A 26698-nucleotide genomic window follows, 5' to 3' on the forward strand; every position below is an offset into this window, starting at 1 on the left:
GCATGGGTTTTTTAATTTTAAGAGTATCAAAACAATTTTGATATTCCTTGGGATGCCACAGAACTGAAGTTGGAAATTACTTCTTTAAATAGGCAAACATCTAGTGTTGAGGCATAATTGTGTACTGCTGGGAGACCAACTGGGAGTGTAGCAATCAGAAAATGAGTTGTTTCGTTTTGAGAAAAGACATCAGGAAGACTGGAAGTCTCAAACTATACCAGACTGCAAATTGTGGCAATAGCTGCAAAGAAAGAGACAGTTTTAATGTATATTGACTAATACATACCTGCTTAGCTACAATTGCATACATAGATAGCAATTACAAAATAAATAAATAAATAAATAAAAATGAAATATCAGGTAATTAAAGTGCTGAAGAAAATTTGGCAATATCTTTACGCTACATGCCAGAGTAGGAAGAGAGAATAATACACTATACTCTGCTTATAGAACTAAAGTTAATATTAAGACCAGCCGAGGGACTTCCCTGGTGGCGTAGTGGTTACGAATCCACCTGCCAATGCAGGGGACATGGGTTTGAGCCCTGGTCCGGGAAGATCCCACATGCCGCGGAGCAACTAAGCCCGTGCGCCACAACTACTGAGCCCTTGTGCCACAACTACTGAAGCCCGCGTGCCTAGAGCCCGTGCTCTGCAACAAGAGAAGCCACCACAATGAGAAGCCCATGCACTGCAACAAAGAGTAGCCCCCGCTCTCCACAACTAGAGAAAGCCCGCACACAGCAATGAAGACCCAATGCAGCCAAAAATAAATAAATAAAATAAAATAAAATAAAAACGCTTTAAAGAAAAAAAAAAAAGCAGCCCAGACGTTCTTTTCTTTCTTTCTCTTTTTTAAAATTTTTTGGCCATCCTGCGTAGCATGCGGTAGCTTAGTTCCCCAACCAGGGATCGAACCCCGTACCCCCTGCAGTGGGAGCGTGGTGTTTTAACCACTGGACCATCAGGGAAGTCCCATCTCTTCTCTTTTTCTTTTGAGTTACACAGAAAGATAAGAATGAGTAAGTGAGGATTCCTTATTATTATAAGTGTATGGTATACCAAGATGGTTAAAATACATAAAATACATTTGGGGGGATGGGGGAAAGTAGTTGTGTGTGTATATACAAGCTATATATAATTGTTTAACTCTCTCATATAGCACTCCAAGCATCTCAGGGACAGGAATATTTCACATCATCCCTTATGCCTCACCCTCACCCCCAAAGAAGACTGCCCGGCACACAGTATTATAGAAAAGGAACACCATACTGCAGAATGAATGAAGGAAATAATTATAAAAAAATTCGTAACATAGCACTGCCTTTTTCCTGAAAAATTATAATCATGGAAATTCTACAGTTATACTTGATGTACCAGTTGGTGACCGCAGTTGTAAGATCAGCAGAACTAAATTCTTCCTGTTTTAATTCATATCCATTTCTACCCTCCTCATTCCTTTCAAAATACCCATAACCACTAACCAGGATCTCTCTCAAGTGACACTAATCAAATTATCCCAGTGTCTTTATGAGGCTAAATTTAACCTATTCTCCAGTCCCTTAACTTTCTTCCCTTTCCTACTAGTTTTCTCAAGATCACTTATTAATTACCAAAGCTAGAAGTGATGACATGAGGATCTGAAAATACACATTAGAAGTGTAAAACCTGAGCTCTTCACACACTTCCTACATCACATTATTTTTGTTATTTTATCAACTGCTGCCTCATAAGATATAACCATATATTTGTTCCTACTATTTTATTTTATGTTTACCATAAACTTTTTTTTTAAATTATTTATTTATTTATTTATTTTTGGCTGTGTTGGGTCTTCGTTTCTGTGCGTGGGCTTTCTCAAGTTGTGGCAAGTGGGGGCCACTCTTCATCGCGGTGCGCGGGCCTCTCACTGTCGCGGCCTCTCTTGTTGAGGAGCACAAGCTCCAGACGCGCGGGCTCAGCAGTTGTGGCTCACGGGCCTAGTTGCTCCGTGGCATGTGGGATCTTCCCAGACCAGGGCTCGAACCCATGTCCCCTGCATTGGCAGGCAGATTCTCAACCACTGCGCCACCAGGGAAGCCCCTACCATAAACTTTTTATTATTATTGGGTTTTTTTTGGCCTTGCCACGTTGGCAGTGAAAGTGCTGAGTCCTAACCACTGGACCGCAAGGGAATTCCCAGAAACTCTTTTAATTTGAAGAAGTCTTTTGTTTGTTTCATCATAACCAATCATCATTTTTTGGACATACAATATGTTCTAATAGTTTTAGTCCTAATCTTTCTCCTGGGTGTCAGTCACAGAGCTGTAAGTGCTTACTATAGACATTGTCTCAAAATCAAATATCCTCAAACAAACCTAAAATGACACCATTATTTTTTCCAGTCAACAAATGAAAATTTTTATAATGACCTTGACTGTTTTCTCACTCCATACATTCAATCAACACATTCTATCGATTCATTAAACTGGTTTCCCCACACCTACCAGACTTTCAACCTTCCAATCCATCCTCTATATTCTACCATTTAGCTCTCCAAAACACAGGTCAGGATAAACATTGTTTCACAGCTCAAAAACTTTCTCACTGGATATACTCCCCAGCTTAATTTTCAAGATCCTGTGTTTTAGATGCAAAACTACATCCTTGATCTTCTCTCTCAAGTACTCCAGTAAAAAACCCTCTTGTCCAGCCAAAATGGCCAAGTAAATGTTCACTTCACACATCTGTTAAACCACAGATGTGTCTTTGCTTATAGCTCTTTTTACTATGGGGGCAAAAATAATTTCCTTTCCATTTTCCTTGTCTAACCCAAGCCTTACCTCTAGACCAATTCAAGACTTTCCATTTTTCATAAGGCTTTCCAACTGCCACAGTTCTTCTGACTACTCCTTATCATCTTAACATAGCGCTCTACTCATAGTAGGTACTCAATAAATGTTTTATGATTACTCCCATGGTGACTGTTCATCCCAGTTTGCACAGGTATAAGTCCTCATTTAAACCTGTTGTTTTGGGCTTCCCTGGTGGCGCAGTGGTTGAGAGTCTGCCTGCCAACGCGGGGGACACGGGTTCGAGCCCTGGTCTGGGAAGATCCCACATGCCGCGGAGCAACTGGGCCCGTGAGCCACAACTGCTGAGCCTGCGCGTCTGGAGCCTGTGCTCCGCAACAAGAGAGGCCACCGCGATAGTGAGAGGCCCGCGCACCGCGATGAAGAGTGGCCCCCACTTGCCGCAACTAGAGAAAGCCCTCGCACAGAAACGAAGACTCAACACAGTCATAAATAAATAAATAAATAAATAAAAGAACGTGAATTTCTAAAAAAAAAAAAAGGAAGGGGTCCAAGGGGGTCTGGGGCACACACTTAGAATTTAAAAAAAAAAAAAAAAAACCTGTTGTTTTGGCATCTCAGCACTCCCTTGACTCTCAAATAGTTTGTACAATAAATCACACAATCATTTTAATTTTACCTAATTTTCAGAACATTATTTTATGACTTAGAAATGTAAATGGAGAAAAGTTACTAGAATAAGATACTTATTCCTGCAATACAGCACTAAATATTTCTGGTCAAGTAGACACCGTAAGTATGCTTTAAGGCAATACTTGGGGTGATTTTGCCCCCAGGAAACATCTGGCAATGTCTGACATTTTTGCTTGGCCAGGGATGTTGCTAGACATCATACCACACACAGGACAGCCCTCACAACAAAGAATTTATCTGGCCCCAAATGTCAATACCCTTATATAAGAAAGCAAGATCAAAATGATATTTTTAAACAATGTAGATGTTTTATAAGAGGAACTAAACAAATCTGATCTTTATTCATTTAGCTTGATATGATTGTTTTCATGCAATCAACTGTAAGTGGTTGGGATGAGATGGAAAGACTATCATTATGGACTCAATACTTTGGCTTGAATTCCAGTTTTGCTATGTGCGTCTGGGCCCAAGAGGTTGGTAAAGATCAGAGGCTCAGTTTTCTAGCCCACAAAAGTACCTACGCCTTCTTTTCCCACCTACATACTATTGCCACACTAATCTTTCCAAAACACCATTTTGTTAAGGATATTCCGACACTCAAAAATCTCCTCCTAGATTTCACAAGCCATCCACAGTATGGTCTCCAACTCAATGATTCAAATTTCTTACTTGTTCCCCAACAAACCTGTATCTTCACAGGCTTCGCTTTACCCTACTCAAATAAAGCACTCATTCTTTTCCCTGCATTTTTTGATTCTGACAGAGCAGCAAGAAATACCCTTCCGCCTATCTGTACCTAAATCCTAAGTCTCAGCTCTCACATTCAAGTCCATATAAACCTTTCTGCTGTAAACTCTCATTGCTGACTTCAGAGAGGACCGAATTCTGTGTTTATTCTGTCTCCAAGCTAAACTCTAAGCACTTGAAGGCTTAGTATCAAGCCACAATCAGTCATTTAAACAAACGTTTATGTGGCAGCTACCACTGGCCAGGCATGGTGCTCGACAGGAATTCAAAAATGAATTAAGACAAAATTAAATGATTATACTTCTCATAGTGCTGGTTGTTAGCTCTCTCAGTCATAGGCTGTACTACCATAGAAACCTACAGCGCCTGCTCAACAAGTTCCAAACCTCTAGATTCAGGTTTCTAGAACTTATCTGTTTTTTTGGATTTTATTTTTTAATCCTCTCCAGATAAACCCCAGCTAAAAATAACCAATGGCAAACAAGAGTTTCACTATGAGAAGTCAACGCAAGACCCATTATCTCCCTCCAAGGGGGGAAATTAGCAGGCTCACTCAAAAGATAGTCACATCCTAAAATTACTAAAGTACTCTCTCTATATCTACTAGTTATTAATAAAGACATAAAATATAATCTCTATAATTGTAAAATACAGTACGAATTAGGCACTAAACGCATATACTTAAAAACCTCCTCACTAACTTGATAACATCTATTAAATTCCATTCCTCAAATTTATCAGACTCACAGGTCATTTGTGGACTTAGCCTGGCCCACACCTGCTTCTTTTTTTTTTGTATATATAAATTTATTTTATTTATTTTATTTTTGGCTGTGTTGGGTCTTTGTTGCTGCAAGTGGGCTTTCTCTAGTTGCAGAGAGCGGGCTTCTCACTGCGGTGGCTTCTCTTTTTGCAGAGCATGGGCTCTAGGCGTGTGGGCTTCAGTAGTTGTGGCTCGCAGGCTCTAGAGCGCAGGCTCAGTAATTGTGGTGCATAGGCTTAGTTGCTCCACAGCATGTGGGATCTTCCCGGACCAGGGCTCGAACCTGTGTCCCCTGCATCAGCAGGCAGATTCTTAACCACTGTGCCACCAAGGAAGCCCCACCCCCTGCTTCTTATTCACGCTTTTCAAACAAAACAACCCTTAACAGCCACACATGGTTGGGTACTTTCTAATTCTCTCACAGACAGATGAGCAGAAGTTCCTGAATGGAGTAGTGGAGGGCTGTGTGTGGGAGAGATTTCCTTCTAGTAACTGTAGAAGTGGGCCATGGTTTGATTCATCCTCATGAATTCTAAACCTCTAATTTTTAACTAAACACTATTTCTCTCTTTCCAAATATTTTCATAAATTTCATGGTACTGCATTATCTTGCTTCTATTATTTCCCACATTTCAAGGAGATATAATCACTTTTTCTTTTCCTCCCTATAGTCCTTAATACCCTCAAGAAATTTCAATTTTACTCCAGAATTTGAACCTTTTCCAAGATCGAAGCAAACTGTATGTTTTGTATTTATTGAGCCTTCCTCTTAAATAAGCTAATTTGTTCCTAAAGGTATTCATTTCCTCCATAATTTAGATTCCCAAATGAAAGAGCACAGAGGATGTGATTTTACGTAAATACAACAGGCAAAATAAGAACTTATATTACTGAAAGCCTTAAAACCTAAGTGCTTCTACAAGTTCATTTTTGCTACTAAACTATCACAACAGGAGTCAACATGCAGTGTGCTTTGGCTAGTACAAGTCATTACTATAAGGAACAGAACATTATTGTAACAATTCATTTACATTGAGACACTACTTAATGCTATTTACTATCCAAATTATTTTATTTTAAATCATGTCGAAATTAAACTGATTTACAGATATACTTATAGATATGTTCCTAGCAGAAGGGCAAGGAGGCAGGGATCTGGGTAAATAAAAGAGAAGGGAAGGAGCCCTTTTAGGCTACCAGGGCATCGGCACCACCAGGGACCCTGGAAAGTTTGGCATAGGGATTTGCATGCAGAGTAGTCCCAAAAATGAGACTGAGGAGAGCAGCAACATCAGTAACCCCGAAGACTCACAAAATGTGAGCTTTGAAATTCCTTATCTGATATTCCTGGAAAATAAGGAAGTTTGGGTTTTTTCCCCCTCAACAAAAACAGACTACAAATCACAGCAATATCTTTTTTGATCCACCTCCTAGAGTAATGAAAATAAAAACAAAAATAAACAAATGGGACCTAATTAAACTTCAAAGCTTCTGCACAGCAAAGGAAACCATAAACAAAAAGACAACCCCACAGAATGGGAGAAATACTTGCAAATGAAGTGACCGACATGGGATTAATATCCAAAATATACAAACAGCTCATGCAGCACAATATCAAAAAAACAAAAAACCCAATCCAAAAATGGGTGGAAGATCTAAATAGGCATTTCTCCAAAGAAGACATACAGATGGCCAAAAAGCACATGAAAAGATGCTCAACATCACTAATTATTAGAGAAAAGCACATCAAAACTACAGTGAGGTATCACCTCACACCGGTCAGAATGGCCATCATCAAAAAATCTATAAACAATAAATGCTGGAGAGTGTGTGGAGAAAAGGGAACCCTCCTACACTGTTGGTGGGAACATAAATTGGTACAACCATTATGGAGAACAGTATGGAGGTTCCTTAAAAAACTAAATATAGAACTACCATACGGGGGACTCCCCTGGTGGCACAGTGGTTAAGACTCCGCATTCCCAATGCAAGGGGCCCGGGTTCGATCCCTGGTCAGGGAACTAGATCCCACATGCATGCTGCAACTAAGAGTTTGCATGCCAGAACTAAGGAGCCCGCCTGCAGCAACTAAGACCCAGCGCAACCAAATAAATAAATACTTAAAAAACAAAAACAAAAACTACCATACGATCCAGCAATCCCACTCCTGGGCATATATCTGGAGAAAACTGTAATTCAAGAAGATACATGCACCTCAATGTTCACTGCAGCACTATTCACCATGGCCAAGACATGGAAGCAACCTCAATCAATGTCCATCGACAGAGGAGTGGGCAAAGAAGATGTGGTAGATATATACAATAGAATGTTAGTCAGCCATAAAAAAAGAATGAAACAGTGCCATTTGCAGCAACATGGATGGATCTAGAGATTGTCATACTAGGTGAAGTCAAAGACAGATATCATATGATATTGCTTATATACGGAATCTAAAAAAAAAAAATGGTACAAATGAACTTATTTACAAAACAGAAATGGAGTCACAGATGTAGAAAACAAACTTATGGTTACCAGGGGGGAAAGGAGGAGGAGGGATAAAGGGAGATTGGGATTGATGTATACACACTACTATATATAAAATAGATAAGTAGTAAGGACCTACTATATAGCACAGAGAACTTTACTCAATATTCTATAATGACCTATATGGGAAAAGAATCTAAAAAAGAGTAAGTATACATATAACTGATTCACTTTGCTGTACACCTGAAACTAACACAACATCGTAAATCAACTATACTCCAATAAAAATTAAAAAAAAAAAAAGACTACATACTTCAGGTAAATCTGATAAACTTGTTAATATTTACACTTGTGGAATCTCATTTTTAAAAGGCAAAGTTAAAAACAAGAATAACGGATAATATCATACACATCAGCTGACCTGGGCTCCAGTTCTATCAAAAACACATGCCTAAACAAAATTTGTTCATCTGTGAAATATAATCTTACTGATTCTAAGTAACAAGGAAAACATCAATGGCTTTTTAATGTATCATGTTGTATTATGATCCCTACCCTATGTGACTCCAGAGTAATGAAACTGACTTAAATCAGTAATATTTGTCAGGATTTTTTTAAATTATAAAAGCAATTTGTGTTCATAACAGAAAATTGAGAAATTACACAAAGTACAAAGAAGTATAAAACAAGGTGTAACTGTTATCCTACAAAAGAGAGAACTTTAAAACTGATTCTAAACATCAGATACTGTATCTGGACAGAATTTTCTTTAATTCATTCATGGGAGAGTACAGTTTCAATATTGCCATTATGCAGAGTATGTATGAAATTCCTCATTTGTAACTGGCATAGAGGTCATGCAAGTCATGCAAGAAATTTGGTCTCATTATTTTACCTTGTTCACCTCGTTTCAACTTAACATCATTGACAATCAGATTGATTCAATTTAATATAACTGAACTCTCACTACACACAAGATTCTGAGAGCCTGTTCTGACACACAAAGATGAATATGATACTGTTCCCTCTGCTTAAAATGCTCACAATCTAGACAAGACAGATCAAAGTATGAGGTTGTGGTGTTACATATACTCTAAAAAGATATATAAACAGTGATGGGTAACACTGAAGAGGAAGTAAACCAAGTGGGAAATTTAGAACTTCAGAAAGGAAAGAAAAAAGGTACTCTATACAGAACGAAAATTAAAAGGTAACAGGCATGAACGTTTATGAAAGTTTTCTGACAACAGCAAGTAAATCTAGGAAAAAGGTGAATTGGAGTTGGACTGCTGAGGACTTCAAATATCTTGCTACCCCATTTTTATTCACAAGGCATAATAATGACTTTAACAGTTTTCAAAATTCAAAGCTACCCTCAAGAGGAAAAGAATCTGCTATTACTATGGCTATTCGGAGAAATGTGCCATAGATTTAGGAAAAGAAAAATCCATGATGCTTACATTGCTAAAGATCTCTCCCACATTTAAGCTTAGCAATTTGTCTTGAGGGTATCTTATGTTCCAAAATAGATGACAACATTTTAATCACAGAAACACAGATTAAAAGAACACTTAGAAGTAACCAAATTCAACTTTTACCTCTTTGAAACATCCCTTGTCACAGGACCATTAAGCAGTCTTTACTGCTAAAGGTTACTCACGCTTTTTAAAGGCAGTCTATACTATCTAGGAACAGCTCTACTAGAAAATTCTTCCTTATATTAAATAAATATTTGCTTACCTCTAATGTATACCTATTGTTCTAGTAATGATCTCCAGAGTTATACAGAATAAGTCTAAAAAAATCTATCTACAGGTGAAATAAATCAAGATCAAATGTTTTATCAGGCACAGTTTTCAGGATTGGTATGAATCTCGACGCACTATATAAGCTATGTGACTTCGAGTTTCGTTTCCTTACCTGTAAGATGTGGATAACATGACACCTGCTACAACATAGATGAATTTTGAACAGACAATGATAAATGAAATAAGCCAGACACTAAAAGATAAATACTATATGATTCCACTTATATGGGGTACCTAGAATAGTCAAATTCATAGACACAGAATGTAGAATGGTGGTTGCCAGGGGCTGGGGGCAGGCAGAATAGGGGAATGGGGAGTTACTATTTATACAGAGTTTCAGTTTGTAAAGTTCTAGAGATGGACGGTGGTGATGACTGCACAACAATGTAAATGTATTTATATGCCACTGAACTGTACACTTGAAAATGATTAAAATGGTAATTTTTGTCTTGTATATTTTACCCCAATTGAAAAAAATGGGGATAACAATAACTACAACTCAAAATTGTGCAGATTAAATGATTTAACATGCATAAAATGCCTTATACAATACTTGGTATAAAGAACATGCTTAAACAATAATGGCTGTAATATATTTTACCAATCATGTGGCCCTTCTTGGCCAAATTCAATTTTTTAAGAAAGCAAGAAAATGCATTATCATGTCTCTAAGTGTTCCCAGCATTGCAATGCTCACACATAGGCGCTCTAAGTATTTTTTCCATTAAAGAAAAAAAAAAATGTAAACCCATGTTAGAATCAGTGGAAAAGCACTGCTAAGAAGGGAATAAAATGCTCATCTAGACACACATTCACAAGAACCACGTTACTTTAAAGTAACATCTCCTTGGTACAGAAGAGTCTAGAAAACAAAACTTCAAGATGTTAATCAGTGAATGACTGCCAAATTATAAGTGGTGGCAATTACACAAATTAAATTGCTTTATAAACCTAGGCTTATCATATTAAATCACAGGCAGATTCTACCAATGGTCCCCTACAAAAAGCATACATAAAACAAAAAGGTCAAGTAATAAAAGTCCATTCTCAGAAGTGAAGGGCTATGAGAGAAAAAAACACAGTAAGTAAAAACCACAGACCTATCTACCTCTGAGTTAGGGAAGTTTATCCATAAAATTTATTGATGAGAAGTCAGCATGAGTTTAAAGTGTCTTCATAAACGTAAAAGAAAACTGATTTAAAGTAAAATGGATTTAACGGGATACAAGGAACTTATTAGATTTCCAATCTCAAAAACCTTTAAGAAAAGAATAATCATCTGTCCTGACCAGCCTGAATATTAAATCAGCTTAAAAACAAGAGGCATGACCACCTCATCTCAAAGTCCATTTCTAATTTTACTTTCTATGATTTTACGTTCTGCAAAAGTTCCTAAGGGTCCCACAAAGAGTCAGACAGCTCAAGTCTATTTTCCCTAAAATCATTATTCTCAATCTGTTGTCTCCTCTACAGATATAGGGGGTGTATGTCAGCAATAATGAATCTCTCAAAGAAAAAAATAATAATAAAGCAACAAACTTCTAGATACTGACAAATAATTTTAACTAACAAATACTGATTAGATAATACAGTCTTTATGCATATATACGCAATACTAAACTCTCATCTACAAAAATGCAGCAGAGTGGATGAATAAACAATCTAAAACTCATTTAGAAAGTATCTCACACATACACCCCCCATTTGCCCAGATGTAAATTCCTTTTCAATTAGCACAATTCACACTAGGAATGGAGAAAATAATCTGGAGACTTGGAGAGATGGAGAGGTCAGTTCCTAATCCTCCCCCTCAACAATGAATATTTTAAATAGTAACATAAAGATGTTTTATGTATTATATGCATTTGTTTATTCTTTAATATGAGGCTTTTGAGAAATTCTAATAAAAACCATTTAAAAAGGGTCCTTTCTTTGAGACCCACTACTGTTTCTTTCCTCAGTAAAAGTATACCTGTTTTAGGTAAATTTAATGAAGAACATGAGGATTTATGGAAAATTCGACTAAAATTATTTTGTTTTACAAAAACCTGGGCGCATAAAAGTACAAGTACATGGATGAAAGCACAGAGACACTAAAACTAAATTTAACTAAAAATGTTATATAACTGTAAAAATAAGGATGATATTACAGGAGCTGATTACAGGCCAACAGGCCAAAGGAAGATATGAATGATGTTACTCACCTAATTCAAATTTCAGTTCTAGTACAAAGAAAATATCTAATAATGATATGGGATCACTTCAGGTTTTTAGACATCTGCTGAAAACCTCACCCTGCACAGAGAACACCTAAGAAATTCTTGATTTTCCCAACAATTAATTTCTCAAAAGGCTTAGGAAGAAATGAGAACTGGACCTGTTCTGACCATCACCAACAAATTAACTGGGGATAACAAAATGATCAAAATACTGGAAGAAAGAGGCCATTTCATTTTGGAGTTTATAGCAAAATAGAAAAAAAATTCTAAACACAGACGTGCAAACCATTTTTTAGAAAATGTGATCTAAAAACATTCAGAGCACATTTGATGATATTAAATAATTAGTTTTAATGGGGAGGGTAAACTGGTAGTGTAGTTATGTTTAAAAAGAGTCCTTATCTTCTACTACAATATTTAGTAATTAAATGATACGAAGTTTGAGATGAAATTTGCTTCAAAATAGTCCAGAGGGTTGAGGTTTGAATGGTATAGATGAAACAAGAATGGCATGAGTTGGTAAGTGTTAAAGATGGGTGGTAAGTTAAGTGGAGGTTCATTTTACTGTTCACTCTATTTTTGTATATGTTTGAAATTTTTCAAAAAGTTTTTTTTTTAAGTTCACTTCAAAGACAGACCAGTCTAGAACTAAAATAAAATGGTGATGATAAAGACAAAGCTAACACATATATTAAATTTGTATCAACAACTGTTCTAAATGCTTTACATATATTACGTTTAATTCTATATGGTTGATATGATAATTAACTCTACTTTACAGATAATGAAAACTCTCAAGCACAGAGAGTAAGTGGCTGACAAGGTCATGCAGTTGACAAAGGTGGGAGCAAGGATTTCAACTCAGGCTACCTAGTTCCAGAGTCATGGCTCTTAGCTACAATCTGACTCCCAGGGGCTCCAAAGGCCAACTCAGCACAAGAATAGTGAGTACAAAAAGAGGTCATCAGATAAAGAAATTAACAAAAATGTACACAGGGCTCAGGTCATTAAAGACAAATGATCAAAAAACAGAATTAGGGAATATAAAATAGCCAAAGGTGAATAACAATACAAATGTACGAAGAATAACATGAAAAATACAGATAATTAGAATTAGATAAGGGCTGAAAATGTTTAAATATAGTCAGACTAACTGTGTTCCAATCCTAGCTCATCCATAAACTTGAGTGACTATAAGCAAATTATTTAACCTAAGCTTTAATTTCATCATCTTTAAAATGGGGATTAATAATAGACTGACCATATTGGGTTATTAAAAGGATGAAATACTGTATATAAACTGCTTAGCATGTATCTGTCATGTTAATGCAATAAATAATTGTTAGCAATTATTAAAAATGAAAGAGCAATAAAAATCACACTGAAGGATGTCCACTTTCACCACTTGGACCTAACATGATACTGGATATTCTAGTCAGGGCAATTAGGTGGGAAGATGAAATAAAAGGCATCCAGATTGGAAAAAAAGAAGTAAAATTATCTCTATTAGCAGATGACATGATCTTTTATATAAAAAATCCAAAGAAATCCACACCAAAAAAAAACAACAACAAAACTATTACAGCTGATAAATGACTTGGGGAAGGCTGCAGGAAACAATGATATCAATATACAAAAATCAACTGTATTTCTATACAGTAGCAATGAAAAATCCAAAAATGAAATTAAGAAAAACAATTCCATTTACAGTGGCATCAAAAAAAGAATAAAATGACTGAAAATAAAATTAACAAAAGAAATGTAACACTTATACACTGAAAATTACAAAACACAGTTGAAAGAAATTAAAGACCTAAATGAATGGAAAGACATCCAATGTTCATGGATTGAAAAAAATCAATATTGTTAAGATCTCAATAGTTAAGATCCCCAGTTGATCTACAGATTCAATACAATCCCTATCAAAATTCCAGTTGCCTTTTATTTTTTGCTGAAATTTACAAGCTGATCCTAAAATTCATATGGAAATACAAGGGTCACTGAATAGCCAAAACAATCTTGAAAAAAACAAAACTGGAGGACTCACTCATTCCAATTTCAAAACTGCAGTAATCACAGCTGGGTAGTACTGGCATAAAGGAGAGTCATAGATCAACGGAATAGAATTGTAAGTCCAGAAATAAAACCATACATTTTATGAGGAACTGATTCTTTTTTTGAATTTTTGAATTTTATTTTATTTTTTATACAGCAGGTTCTTATTAGTCATCCATTTTATACACCTCAGTGTATACATGTCAATCCCAATCTCCCAATTCATCACATCACCATCCCCACCCGCCGCCGCTTCCCCCCTTGCTGTCCATGCGTTTGTTCTCTACATCTGTGTCTCAATTTCTGCCCTGCAAACAGGTTCATCTGTACCATTTTTCTAGAGTCCACATATATGTGTTAATATACTATATTTGTTTTTCTCTTTCTGACTTACTTCACTCTGTATGACAGTCTCTCGATTCATCCACGTCTCTACAAAGGACCCAATTTCGTTCCTTTTTAGGGCTGAGTAATATTCCACTGTATATATATATGTACCACATCTTCTTTATCCATTCATCTGTCGATGGGCATTTAGGTTGCTTCCACGACCTGGCTATTGTAAATAGTGCTGCAATGAACATTCGGGTGCATGTGTCTTTTTGAATTATGGTTTTCTCTGGGTATATGCCCAGTAGTGGGATTGCTGGGTCATATGGTAATTCAATTTTTAGTTTTTAAGGAACCTCCATACTGTTCTCCATAGTGGCTGTATCAATTTACATTCCCACCAACTGTGCAAAAAGGGTTCCCTTTTCTCCACACCCTCTCCAGCATTTGTTGTTTGTAGATTTTCTGATGATGCCCATTCTAACTGGTGTGAGGTGATACCTCATTGTAGCTTTGATTTGCATTTCTCTAATAATTAGTGATGTTGAGCAGCTTTTCATGTGCTTCTTGGCCATGCGTATGTCTTCTTTGGAGAATTGTCTATTTAGGTTTTCTGCCCATTTTTGGATTAGGTTGTTTGTTTTTTTAATATTGAGCTGCATGAGCTGTTTATATATTTTGGAGATTACTCCTTTGTCCATTGATTCATTTGCAAATACTTTCTCCCATTCTGAGGGCTGTCTTTTCGTCTTGTTCCTAGTTTCCTTTGCTTTGCAAAAGCTTTTAAGTTTCATTAGGTCCCATTTGTTTACTTTTGTTTTTATTTCCATTACTCTAGGAGATGGATCAAAAAAGATCTTGCTGTGATTTATGTCAAAGAGTGTTCTTCCTATGTTTTCCTCTAAGAGTTTTAGAGTGTCTGGTCTTACATTTAGGTCTCTAATCCATCTTGAGTTTATTTTTGTGTATGGTGTTAGGGAGTGTTCTAATTTCATTCTTTTACACGTAGCTGTCCAGTTTTCCCAGCACCACTTACTGAAGAGACTGTCTTTTCTCCACTGTATATCCTTGCCTCCTTTGTCATAGATTAGTTGACCATAGGTGCGTGGGTTTATCTCTGGGCTTTCTATCCTGTTCCATTGATCTATATTTCTGTTTTTGTGCCAGTACCATACTGTCTTGATTACTGTAGCTTTGTAGTATAGTCTGAAGTCAGGGAGTCTGATTCCTCCAGCTCCGTTTTTTCCCCTCAAGACTGCCTTGGCTATTCAGGGTCTTTTGTGTCTCCATACAAATTTTAAGATTTTTTGTTCTAGTTCTGTAAAAAATGCCATTGGTAATTTGATAGGGATTGCATTGAATCTGTAGGTTGCTTTCGGTAGTATAGTCATTTTCACAATATTGATTCTTCCAATCCAAGAACATGGTATATCTCCCCATATGTTGGTATCATCTTTAATTTCTTTCAACAGTGTCTTATACCTTACTGCATACAGGTCTTTTGCCTCCCTAGGAAGGTTTATTCCTAGGCATTTTATTCTTTTTGTTGCAATGGTAAATGGGAGTGTTTCCTTAATTTCTCTTTCAGATTATTCATCATTAGTGTACAGGAATGCAAGAGATTTCTGTGCATTAATTTTGTATCCTGCAACTTTACCAAATTCATTGATTAGCTCTAGTAGTTTTCTGGTGGCATCTTTAGGATTCTCTATGTATATTATCATCTCATCTACAAACAGTGAGAGTTTCACTTCTTATCCAGTTTGTATTCCTTTTATTTCTTTTTCTTCTCTGATTGCCATGGCTAGGACTTCCAAAACTATGATGAATGATAGTGGTGAGAGTGGACATCCTTGTCTTGTTCCTGATCTTAGAGGAAATGCTTTCAGTTTTTCACCATTGAGAATGATGTTTGCTGTGGGTTTGTCCTATATGGCCTTTATTATGTTGAGGTAGGTTCCCTCTATGCCCACTTTCTGGAGAGTTTTTATCATAAATGGGTGAAGAATTTTGTTAAAAGCTTTTTCTGCATCTCTTGAGATGATCATATGGTTTTTATTCTTCAATTTGTTAATATGGTGTATCACATGGATTGACTTGCGTATATTGAAGAATCCTTGCATCCCTGCGATAAATCCCACTTGGTCATGGTGTACGATCCTTTTAATGTGTTGTTGGATTCTATTTGCTAGTATTTTGTTGAGGATTTTTGCATCCATATTCATCAGTGATATTGGTCTGTAATTTTTTTTTTTTTGGAGTATCTTTGTCTGGTTTTGGTATCAGGGTGATGGTGGCCTCATAGAATGAGTTTGGGAGTGTTCATTCCTCTGCAATTTTTTGGAAGAGTTTGAGAAGGATGGGTGTTAACTCTTCTCTAAATGTTTGATAGAATTCACCTGTGAAGCCATCTGGTCCTGGACTTTTGTTTCTTGGAAGATTTTTAATCACAGTTTCAATTTCATTATTTGTGATTGGTCTGTTCATATTTCTATTTCTTCCTGGTTCAGTCTTGGAAGGTTATACCTTTCTATGAATTTGTCCATTTCTTCCAGGTTGTCCACTTTATAGGCATAGAGTTGCTGGTAGTAGTCTCTTAGGATGCTTTGTATTTCTGCGGTGTCTGTTGTAACTTCTCCTTTTTCATTTCTAATTTTATTGATTTGAGTCCTCTCCCTCTTTTTCTTGATGAGTCTGGCTAATGGTTTATCAATTTTGTTTATCTTCTCAAAGAACCAGCTTTTAGTTTTACTGATCTTTGCTCTTGTTTTCTTTGTTTCTATTTCATTTACTTCTTCTCTGATCTTTATGATTTCTTTCCTTCTGCTAACTTTGGGTTTTGTTTGTTCTTCTTTCTGTAGTTCCTTTAGGTGTAAGGTTAGATTGTTTATTTGAGATTTTTCTTGTTTCTTGAGGTAGGCTTGTATATCTATAAACTTCCCTCTTACAACTGCTTTTGCTGCATCCCATAGGTTTTGGGTCATCGTGTTTTCATTGTAATTTGTCTCTAGGTATTTTCTTACTTCCTCTTTGATATCTTCAGTGATCTCTTGGTTATTTAGTAACATATTGTTTAGCGTCCACGTGTTTGTGTTTTTTACGTTTTTTTCCCTGTAATTGATTTCTAATCTCATAGCATTGTAGCCAGGAAAGATGCTTGATATGATTTCAATTTTCTTAAATTTACTGAGGCTTGATTTGTGACCCAAGATGTGATCTATCCTGGAGAATGTTCCGTGCACACTTGAGAAGTGTAATCTGCTGGTTTTGGATGGAATGTCTTATAAATATCAATTAAATCTATCTGTTCTATAGTGTCATTTAAAGCTTGTGTTTCCTTATTAATTTTCTGTTTGGATGATCTGTCCATTGGTATAAGTGAGGTGTTAAAAGTCCCCCACACCCCGTATTATTGTGTTACTGTTGATTTCCTCTTTTATAGCTATTAACAGTTGCGTTACGTATTGAGGTGCTCCTATATTGGGTGCATATATATTTATAATTGTTATATCTTCTTCTTGGATTGATCCCTTGATCATTATGTAGTGTCCTTCCCTGTCTCGTGTAACATTCTTTATTTTAAAGCCTATTTTATCTAATATGAGGATTGCTACTCCAGCTTTCTTTTGATTTCCATTTGCATGGAATATCTTTTTCCATCCCCTCCCTTTCAATCCGAATGCATCCCTAGGTCTGAAGTGGATGTCTTGTAGACAGCATATATATGGGTCTTGTGTTTGTATGCATTCAGCAAGCCTGTGTCTTTTGGTTGGAGCTTTTAATCCATTCACGCTTAAGGTAATTATTGATATGTATGTTTCTATGGCCATTTTCTTAATTGTTTGGGTTTGTTTTTGTAGGTCCTTTTCTTCTCTTGTGTTTCCCACTTAGAGAAGTTCCTTTAGCATTTGTTGTAGATCTGGTTTGGTGGTGCTGAATTCTCTTAGCTTTTGCTTGTCTGTAAAGCTTTTGATTTCTCCATTGAATCTGAATGAGGTCCTTGCCGGGTAGACTAATCTTGGTTGTAGGTTCTTCCCTTTCATCACTTTAAGTATATCATGCCACTCCCTTCTGGTTTGTAGAGTTCCTGCTGAGATATCAGCTGTTAACCTTATGGGAGTTCCCTTGTATGTTACCTGTCATTTTTCCCTTGCTGCTTTCAATAATTTTTCTTTGTCTTTAATTTTTGCCAATTTGATTACTATGTGTCTCGGCATGTTTCTCCTTGGGTTTATCCTGTATGGGACTCTCTGCGCTTCCTGGACTTGGGTGGCTATTTCCTTTCCCATGTTAGGGAAGTTTTCAACTATAATCTCTTCAAATATTTTCTCTGGTCCTTTCTCTCTCTCTTCTCCTTCTGGGACCCCTATAATGCAAATGTTGTTGCGTTTAATGTTGTCCCAGAGGTCTCACAGGCTGTCTTCATTTCTTTTCATTCTTTTTTCTGTATTCTGTTCCACAGCAGTGAATTCCACCATTCTGTCTTCCAGGTCACTTATCCATTCTTCTGCTTCAGTTATTCTGCTGTTGATTCCTTCTAGTGTAGTTTTCATTTCAGTTATTGTATTGTTCATCTCTGTTTGTTTGTTCTTTAATTCTTCTAGGTCTTTGTTAAACATTTCTTGCATCTTCTCGATCTTTGCCTCCATTCTTTTTCCGAGGTCCTGGGATCACCTTCACTACCATTATTCTGAATTCTTTTTCCGGAAGGTTGCCTATCTCCACTTCATTTAGCTATTTTTCTGGGGTTTTATCTTGTTCCTTCATCTGGTACAAAGTCCTCTGCCTTTTCATTTTGTCTATCTTTCTGTGAATGTGGTTTTCCTTCCACAGGCTGCAGAACTGCAGTTCTTCTTGCTTCTGCTGTCTGCTCTCTGGTGGATGAAGCTATCTAAGAGGCTTGTACAAGTTTCCTGATGGGAGGGACTGGTGGTGGGAAGAGCTGGGTGTTGCTCTGGTGGGCAGAGCTCAGTAAAACTTTAATCCGATTGTCTGCTGATGGGTGGGGCTGGGTTCCTTCCCTGTGGGTTGTTTGGCCTGAGGTGACCCAACACTGGAGCCTACCTGGGCTCTTTGGTGGGGCTAATGGCAGACTCTGGGAGGGCTCACACCAAGAAGTCTTCCCAGAACTTCTGCTGCCAGTGTCCTTGCCCTCACAGTGAGACACAGCCACCCCCCGCCTCTGCAGGAGACCCTCCAACACTAGCAGGTAGGTCTGGTTCAGTCTCCTATGGGGTCACTGCTCCTTCCCCTGTGCCCCGATGTACACACTACTTTGTGTATGCCCTCCAAGCGTGGAGTCTCTGTTTCCCCCAGTCCTGTCGAAGTCCCGCAGTCAAATCCCACTAGCCTTCAAAGTCTGATTCTCTAGGAATTCCTCCTCCCATTGCCGGACCCCCAGGTTGGGAAGCCTGATGTGGGGCTCAGAACCTTCACTCCAGTGGGTGGACTTCTGTGGTATAAGTGTTCTCCAGTTTGTGAGTCACCCACCCAGCAGTTATGGGATTTGATTTTATTGTGATTGCACCCCTCCTACTGTCTCATTGTGGCTTCTCCTTTGTCTTTGGATGTGCGGCATCTTTTTTTGGTGAGTTCTAGTGTCTTCCTGTCAATGATTGTTCAGCAGTTAGTTGTGATTCAGTGTTCTCACAAGAGGGAGTGAGAGCACGTCCTTTTACTCCACCATCTGAACCAATCTCTGAGCAACTCATTTTTGACAAGGGTACCAAGACAATTTAACGGAACAGAAAAGTCTTCTCAACAAATGGTACAGGGACAACTGGATATCCACATACAAAATAAATGACGTTGGACTCCTACCTCACACCATATAAAAACTCAGAATGAATCAAAGCAAGTGTTGGTGAGGATATGGAAAAACTGGAACTCTTGTATAATGCTGGTTGGAATGTACAACGGTGCAGCTGCTGTGGAAAACAGTGTGGTGGCTCCTCAAAAAAACAAACACAGAATTACCATTTGATCCAAAAATTCCACTTCTGGGTATATACCCACAAGAAGTGAAAGCAAGGACTTGAACAGATTATTTGTAGGTCCCCATTCACAGCAGCATTATTCACGACAGCCAAGAAATGGAGGCAATCCAAGTGTCCACCAACAGATGAAAGGATAAAGAAAATGTGTTATATACTATAATGGAATATTATTCAGCCTTCAAAAAGAGGGAACCCATGTCATATGCTACAACATGGATGAACCTTAAGACATTATGCTAAATGAAATAAGCTAGTCACAAAAAGACAAATTCTACATAATCTACTTATAGGTATCTAAAGGGGATAAACTCATAGAAACACAGTAGGACAGTGCTTGCCAGGAGCAGGGGGAAGGGGAGTTACTCTTCTGTGAGTGTAGAGTTTCAGTCATGCAGGATGGGAGGGTTCTGGGGATCTGTTGCACAACAATGTGCATGTAGTTGACAGTACTGAACTATAAACTTGGAATTTTGGGGAGGCTAAATTGAGGAAATTGGTTCAAATGAGGCAAGGTGATACACAGTAAGCCAAAAGGTAGCTTGAAACAGGTTTAAGTCTACTCTTCCAAATAATGGAAGATAACTGAAATTTTACCACCAAATTATTGTTGACCTGAAATCTGTTGATCTGAAATATCAGTATTATGGCAAGCTCAAAAGCCTGGATAAGACAAAATATGATAATTTCTAAAGAGAAAAACAAGCAATGTCTAGAAATTCCAGACCAGACTGATTCCTTGCAAAATTCTAAACTAGGTTAAACAAAATGTTTGTAAAGTTAGAAAAGGAAAAACCCAGAAGATTCATCATGAACAAGTCAAACCAAATTAATTGCAATGTCTATGCTGATAAGTTTACTTCATTGCAGGTAAGAACTCTGTAAGGCACCATATAGCTTAATTATAGCAAGCCACTTGGCAAAATCTTTCATAATATCCATACAGGCAAAATGGCATATGGGCTTGATAATAATAAGTAGTACTAACAGTTACTGAACAACCAGTGTGTGAGTTGATTAATGATGTTCATTGATCTGGAGGGAGTCTAGTCAAGCTGCATACTTCAGAGCCCTTTATTCTGTCATTTTAATATTTTTATCAACAACTTAAATGAAGACCCAGTAGGTATGCCTATGAAATATGAAAATGACAAAAAAATTTGGAAGGAACAGGTATTATATGCCTAAATCAAGACTAACAAAATGAAATATAAAAGCCTAATATTCAAGCTAAAAAAATTCATTACAGAAAACCAGGGTTAGGAAGACTTAGTGTAACAGCCTATGTATAAAATATATGGAGTGTAATTGAAACTACTCACTTATTTTAAGCATAAATAACAGAAATTAAAACAGTTAATGAAATATTTGGTTTCAAAATAATAGCATTTAGCTCAAGCAAGACATATCCACCACACACTGTCTGGTCAAATATCATCTAAAATGCTGAGTACAGTTCTGGGTACCACGTTTAATGACGAGGAGCAACCAGAATTCATTAAGAGAAAAATGACTACAGTTGAAAGATCAGAGAATGACATTATCTAAGGAATGATTAAGTAAACTGGGATTGTATTACTCTGAAGAAGAGATGACAACGCTCAGAGTGTGTGGCGGGGAGGAGTCAGCAGGGTCATGATGGTAGTATTCAAATATCGTAAGGGGCCATTCATGTGGAAAAGGAATCAGACTTGGGAGAAAACAAAATATAGTGGGAACAGCATAAGCTATGATGTCATAAAGACCTAGATTCAAATCCTGGCTCCATCATTTACCATCTTTTATTTGATGCTTAGAGAGAGAAGTGTCCTTACCTAGAAAATGATACCTACCTCATAAATGGATAAAAATTAAATGCAATTAAGTGTAAAAATGTTTATATGTTGCCTGGCATAGACTGACACACTGTGACACACAATAATGTTAGTTCCCTTCTCTAGACTTTTCTGAGTTGTTCTATAAGAGCATTTTTCAAACTAATAATTAGCCATTAATGGGTCACCACATCAGCTCAGTGGGCTGTAACCAGCATTTTTTTCTAAAGAAACAGAACAGAAAACATTAGCGCTTTACCACATATATTAAGTATAGTTTTGTGAAACTTCTGTTTCAATTATTCATAAACATGTGTGTATTATACTATGGTATAAAATGTATTTCTTAGCATGAAGCTGGGATTGAGAAAAAAACAAAACAAAACCGTGAAAGCCACTGCTGTAAGTACAATACTGTTTTCTAAGTGTGTTCTACAGATTCTAGTTCCTTGGGAGCGCAAATAAGTTTAGGAAACAAACCATACCACTTAGAGACTTACTATATTCAATACATACTAGCATATTAAAAAAGCCCAGCATTAAAGAAATCTGGTGGGTTTTTTTTGGTTGTTGTTGTTGAACCTCGTTTTTCCCAGATATATTTGATCTCAGACCCACAATTATTTTTTTCACACAGTATCTACTAACACCTTCAGGACTGGCATTTTGTGGTATACATTTGGGAAAAAACATTCCTCTAGATGAAAACGAAGGAAATGGGTATAAGTTACAGAAAGTAGACTTTCAGCTTGCTAAGAAAAACTCTTGACTCTTTAAATCTTCCTCTCACTGCTACTAACACCCACCACCCCTTATAACTTATACTCCATACACATACTCCAAAGCACTTTAAATATGATTTTCAGACTTTCAATTCACACATTTTCAGAAAAAGCACAGGACATCTATAACATCAAGATATGTAACCAGGATCAAAGTAGTAAGCAGGAGCCAATTGGCCAAAAGAAACTTCTGGCATAGTATTTTAAAAGACTTGCTTTACCTGAACAAAAACACTGTGATCAGAAACCAAAGCAGCAAAAGACTTAGTCAGCTTCTCCAAGGGGAGTCAATGTGTTCTAAGAATACATAGTCTAAAATGGGCTGAGTGCAGCTAATCTTCATTATTATTAAGAGCATCATTATCATCATCACTTGGAAGAGGCATGTGATATTTAGATGATTCCGACTTCTTTTAAAGTGTATACGTACCTAGGATTCCTTTGTAAGGACGTGATTTCACACTAATATGAAAACTGTCACTACCACAGTCCGTTCTAATAATATTTGGTATCACTTGGCAATAAAATAAAGGCTTGACATCATATATTCAAGAGCACCTCTGTAACTCAAACCTTTCTAATTGAGAGTTACAAATATCTCTGACTCTGCTCTAGCAGTTGTCAGAGCATAACATGCCCTTCCCACTCTTTCTCCACCCTCAGGCTCCAAAACCACCTCTCCTCATAGTTTGTCCCAACTAGACTATTATTTTCTTCTCAACTTCTGAGCACTCTCAGTACTTTTTGTCCCTATCACTCTTTTAAGCAATTCACTGTGTATTTCCTAGCCTATTTCTTTATTCCTCCATAAAACTTGGCTCCCAACAAGACTATAACTTCCTTAATGAACAGGGATCAACATTTAAGAATCTCCCACATGATCCTGAAAGCACTCACTAAATATTTCTTGATTTAAACAACTAGGCTTAAGAGTAATAGTGGTTAGTCTCACAGAGCTTATATACCAGACCCATGCATACATGGATTACCTCACATAATCTTCACAACTCTACAGAGGTAAGAACTATTATCTTCTCCATCAAACAGAGGAAGAAAATGAGGCTCTGATTAACTTGCCCAAAGCTGTACAGCTACTAAGTAGCAGAGCCAGGACCTGAATCCAGGCAAAGCTCTTAACTACCTCAGTGCACTCTGTAAGGCTGCAGCCCTGCAAAACCGGAGTCTATGAAGGATTTCAACTTCACTAAGTTAGAAGTTTCAGTTTCAACAAAGACCAGAGATACTTTAGCTAAAAATTAAAACTTTAAAAAAGGATAAATTAAGACAAATTAACAATTTCCCATTGACATCTTTATGCAATTACAATAATACATGAGGGAAACTGCCTCTCATGTCCTTTCTACATACAGAAGTGATATTACAGTGTGGGTCACAATTTTATCAAGAAGTAGCTTATGACAATACAGTTCGGTTTAGATTTTTAAATACGGCTGTTTTTCTCTGCCCCTAGGATGACATGGAAATGAAAGATAGGTAACTGTCACTTCACAGCTTCGAAAAATGCCAGACCCAATTCTTGTTTAAAAAATGAGAGCCAGGGCTCTTGTTCCACCCTTGACTCGTCACACAAAGCAGCACCATCCTCTGCCCTCTTCACACAAAGCAAGCGTCACCCTACTACCCACGGGGGAGTGCTGATCCACACGGTCTCCCCATCGCCGCCAGAAATGTACCCATCTCCCACGGGTCCAAAACACTGACCACTGCCCGGACTTAGGTTACCCTGGTCTGCTCCGCGCACCGGGTGACACCTCATTCACACCCAAAATGCCCAGGCCGCCATCGGAAAGCCAGTATTTCACACAAAGCTGGACCCCTTCCTACAAAGCAGTTTCCCATCTCCGACTCCTCCCACGGCGAGCAGCCCTTCCTAGGCTGTGCCAGCCCCCAGACCCCAACGGGGTCCAAAGCTCAGAGGGTCCCCAACCCAGAGGAGAACTAGCTACAAAGCCTGTTCCTCTCGCAAGCCTCGAACCCCCAACTCTCGCTGACCGTTCCGCAGCCAAAGCAAGAAAACCACGAATCAGACCCCGCTACACAAAGCGAGGTGTCTTACCAGGGGGCCCTCGGAAGACGCTCTCCGCCCCCGGGCCCGTCCCCGCCCAGCTCCGGCCCGGAGCCCCGCGCTCACCAGCTCTCCTCCTCCTCCTCCCAGCCTGACAGGCGCTCCAGCTCCTCGGGCCGCAGCGGCTCCACCTCGTCCAGCAAGCCGCCCTCGCCCGCTGCCAGCAAGGAGGTGGCGTCCCGCAGCTCCTCGCTACTCGTCCGCCTCGGGCCCGACCCGGCCCCGCAGCCCGACTTGGCGCTGAGGCCCAAGGGGAAGCCCCTAGGGGACGCCGCTCCGGAGGAGGGAGTGGACGCGCCGGCCCGAACCGGGCTGCCAGGCCCAAGGGAGCCGGCGCCCTGCACGGCCCCGGAGCGGCTCCTCAGCTGTTCGTTCTGCTTCTCCAGCTTCTTCACCAGCTCCTGCAGCTTCCGCACCTCCTGGTCCGCGTTCACATTGGAGTTAATGTCCTCCATCCCGGCCCCGCCGCCTCGGCCGCCCGCCACCCGCTCAGACTCACAGCGACAGGGAAAGAGCCGGAGGAAAGAGGCGCCGCCGCCGCTCACTCTAGCCGAGGCGCCGGCATATATCAGGGCCAGGCCCCACTGCCAGGGTCCTCCCCTGCTCCGGTTCCGACGCGCCGCTGGCCCCAGCCGAGCTGCCTCATCTGCGCCGGCTCCAGGATTGGGGGAGGCGGCGCCAATATCCGGCCTCGACCGCCATCTTCCCTCTGTCCCTCCGCCCCCCTCAGCCCGGTCCCGTCGGTGACCTCAGAGCGTCGGAGGGTGGACCGGCCGGCAGCGGGCGCTGAGAGGACCCGGCGCCGATCTCGCGGAGGGGCGGTGCCACGGGCGAGGCCAGTGGGGCGGGGCTTAAACCGGAAGGGACGTCCCGGAGCGTCGGCGGAGGCGGGTCGTTGCTCTGCTGGCTGAGAAGAGCGATTACGGCCGCAGGCGGGGCCCCAGGGGAGTGTGGACTTGGCGGCGGGTGGGGCTAAGATTGCAAATCGAGACTCTCCCTCAGCCCCGCCTGTTGGCCTTGGATGAGCACTCGCTTCTGGGTTCAGTATCCGAGCCTGTCCTCCCTCCCGGCTGGTTCTCTGGTGGGCGCGCAGCCCGGCTCCGTGGAGAGACAGTTTGCTTCGTCTGTTTGTTCAGCAAATATTTATTCGATTCCTCCTTTAAATAGGAAATTGTCGGGGCTGGCAGGATCCTCAGACCATCTGTGACCCATTTATTCCTCTGAAAATGAGAAAGTAGAATCGCAATGGTTAAGAGAGGTCTAAGGTCAAAATAATAACCATAAATTGTTAAGTGCTTACTACGGGGAGACACTGTACACTTTAAAGGCATTATCTAGAATAGTTTTCCCGACTTCACTGCAGTTTACTGCACACTGGCACGGAAGCGGCGATAGAAAACTGCTCCTCTCTCAACTTTGTTAATTGATGCAGAATCTGCTCTTTGTATCGTTTTCTTCTGAAAATCTTTTTCATAGTCTTGAAAAAAGTTGTGTATTGAAAGTACTTAATAAACACGTTGACAAATACTGATGAATGCTGAGAGAAGTATGACTAAGAATCTGCCTTCAGTAGCACCCGTTTATAATTCGTACTACTGACAGCAAACAAAACAAAACACCTAAATTCTTTGTTTTGATCACATTCACTGCTCTTGAGTTGTCAGTTGTGAACTGGTTTGTGTTTGCAGCTTTCCTCTAATTGCCTCCTCCACCCTTTGCTAATAATGATCCAGTCCTATTACATACACCTGGGTGTGGACTCGCATGCCATGTCTTACTTGCTTCTACCCTTTAGCCTTCCTGTGCTATATTTTCCTTACTTAGAATATTCTACCAAATCTGATTCCTTTTCATAAAACTCTGCTAAATCTGATTCCTTTTCTTAAAACTCATGCTCACCCATCTAGGAAAATTTTTCCTGACAATTCCACAACGATCTAGTGGTTCTGTTTACTCTAGCATTGCCTGATCAATAGTTTTCAACAGGTGTCTGCACTTTTAAAATTTTTGCTTCTTTTTCTAAGTCACTTTCAATTGTTTTTGTCTGTGTACCTGATGAAAAGGGACCATTCATTTTAGTTTTTCATGTCTAGTAGAGTCTGACACAGTGGACATTCAATATCTGGTTTGTTG

At 39.0% G+C, this 26698-nt stretch overlaps 1 protein-coding gene and 1 long non-coding RNA gene across 5 annotated transcripts in view; both read right to left on the reverse strand.

Moving 5' to 3' along the window:
- Positions 1 to 25993, reverse strand: part of SLAIN2 (SLAIN motif family member 2) — a 79950-nt gene extending 53957 nt beyond the window's left edge. The window contains exon 1 of one of the 4 annotated variants that reach the window (XM_082390661.1): positions 24632 to 25993. In XM_082390661.1, the coding sequence (XP_082246787.1) occupies positions 24632 to 25020 (389 nt within the window). In that variant the 5' untranslated portion in view covers positions 25021 to 25993. The remainder of the gene's footprint in view (positions 1 to 24631) is intronic. The other 3 variants (XM_082390659.1, XM_082390660.1, XM_082390658.1) reach the window with 3 other exon arrangements.
- Positions 1785 to 20118, reverse strand: LOC309628114. Its single transcript, XR_014244175.1, has 2 exons — positions 3393 to 20118; positions 1785 to 3004 (listed from the first exon to the last, which is right to left on the reverse strand). It is a non-coding gene; the product is annotated as an uncharacterized lncRNA (long non-coding RNA).
- Positions 25994 to 26698: the final 705 nt, after the last annotated feature.

Source organism: Balaenoptera borealis, assembly GCF_965194805.1.
Source record: "Balaenoptera borealis genome assembly, chromosome: 4".
Taxonomy (NCBI): Eukaryota; Metazoa; Chordata; class Mammalia; order Artiodactyla; family Balaenopteridae; genus Balaenoptera; species Balaenoptera borealis.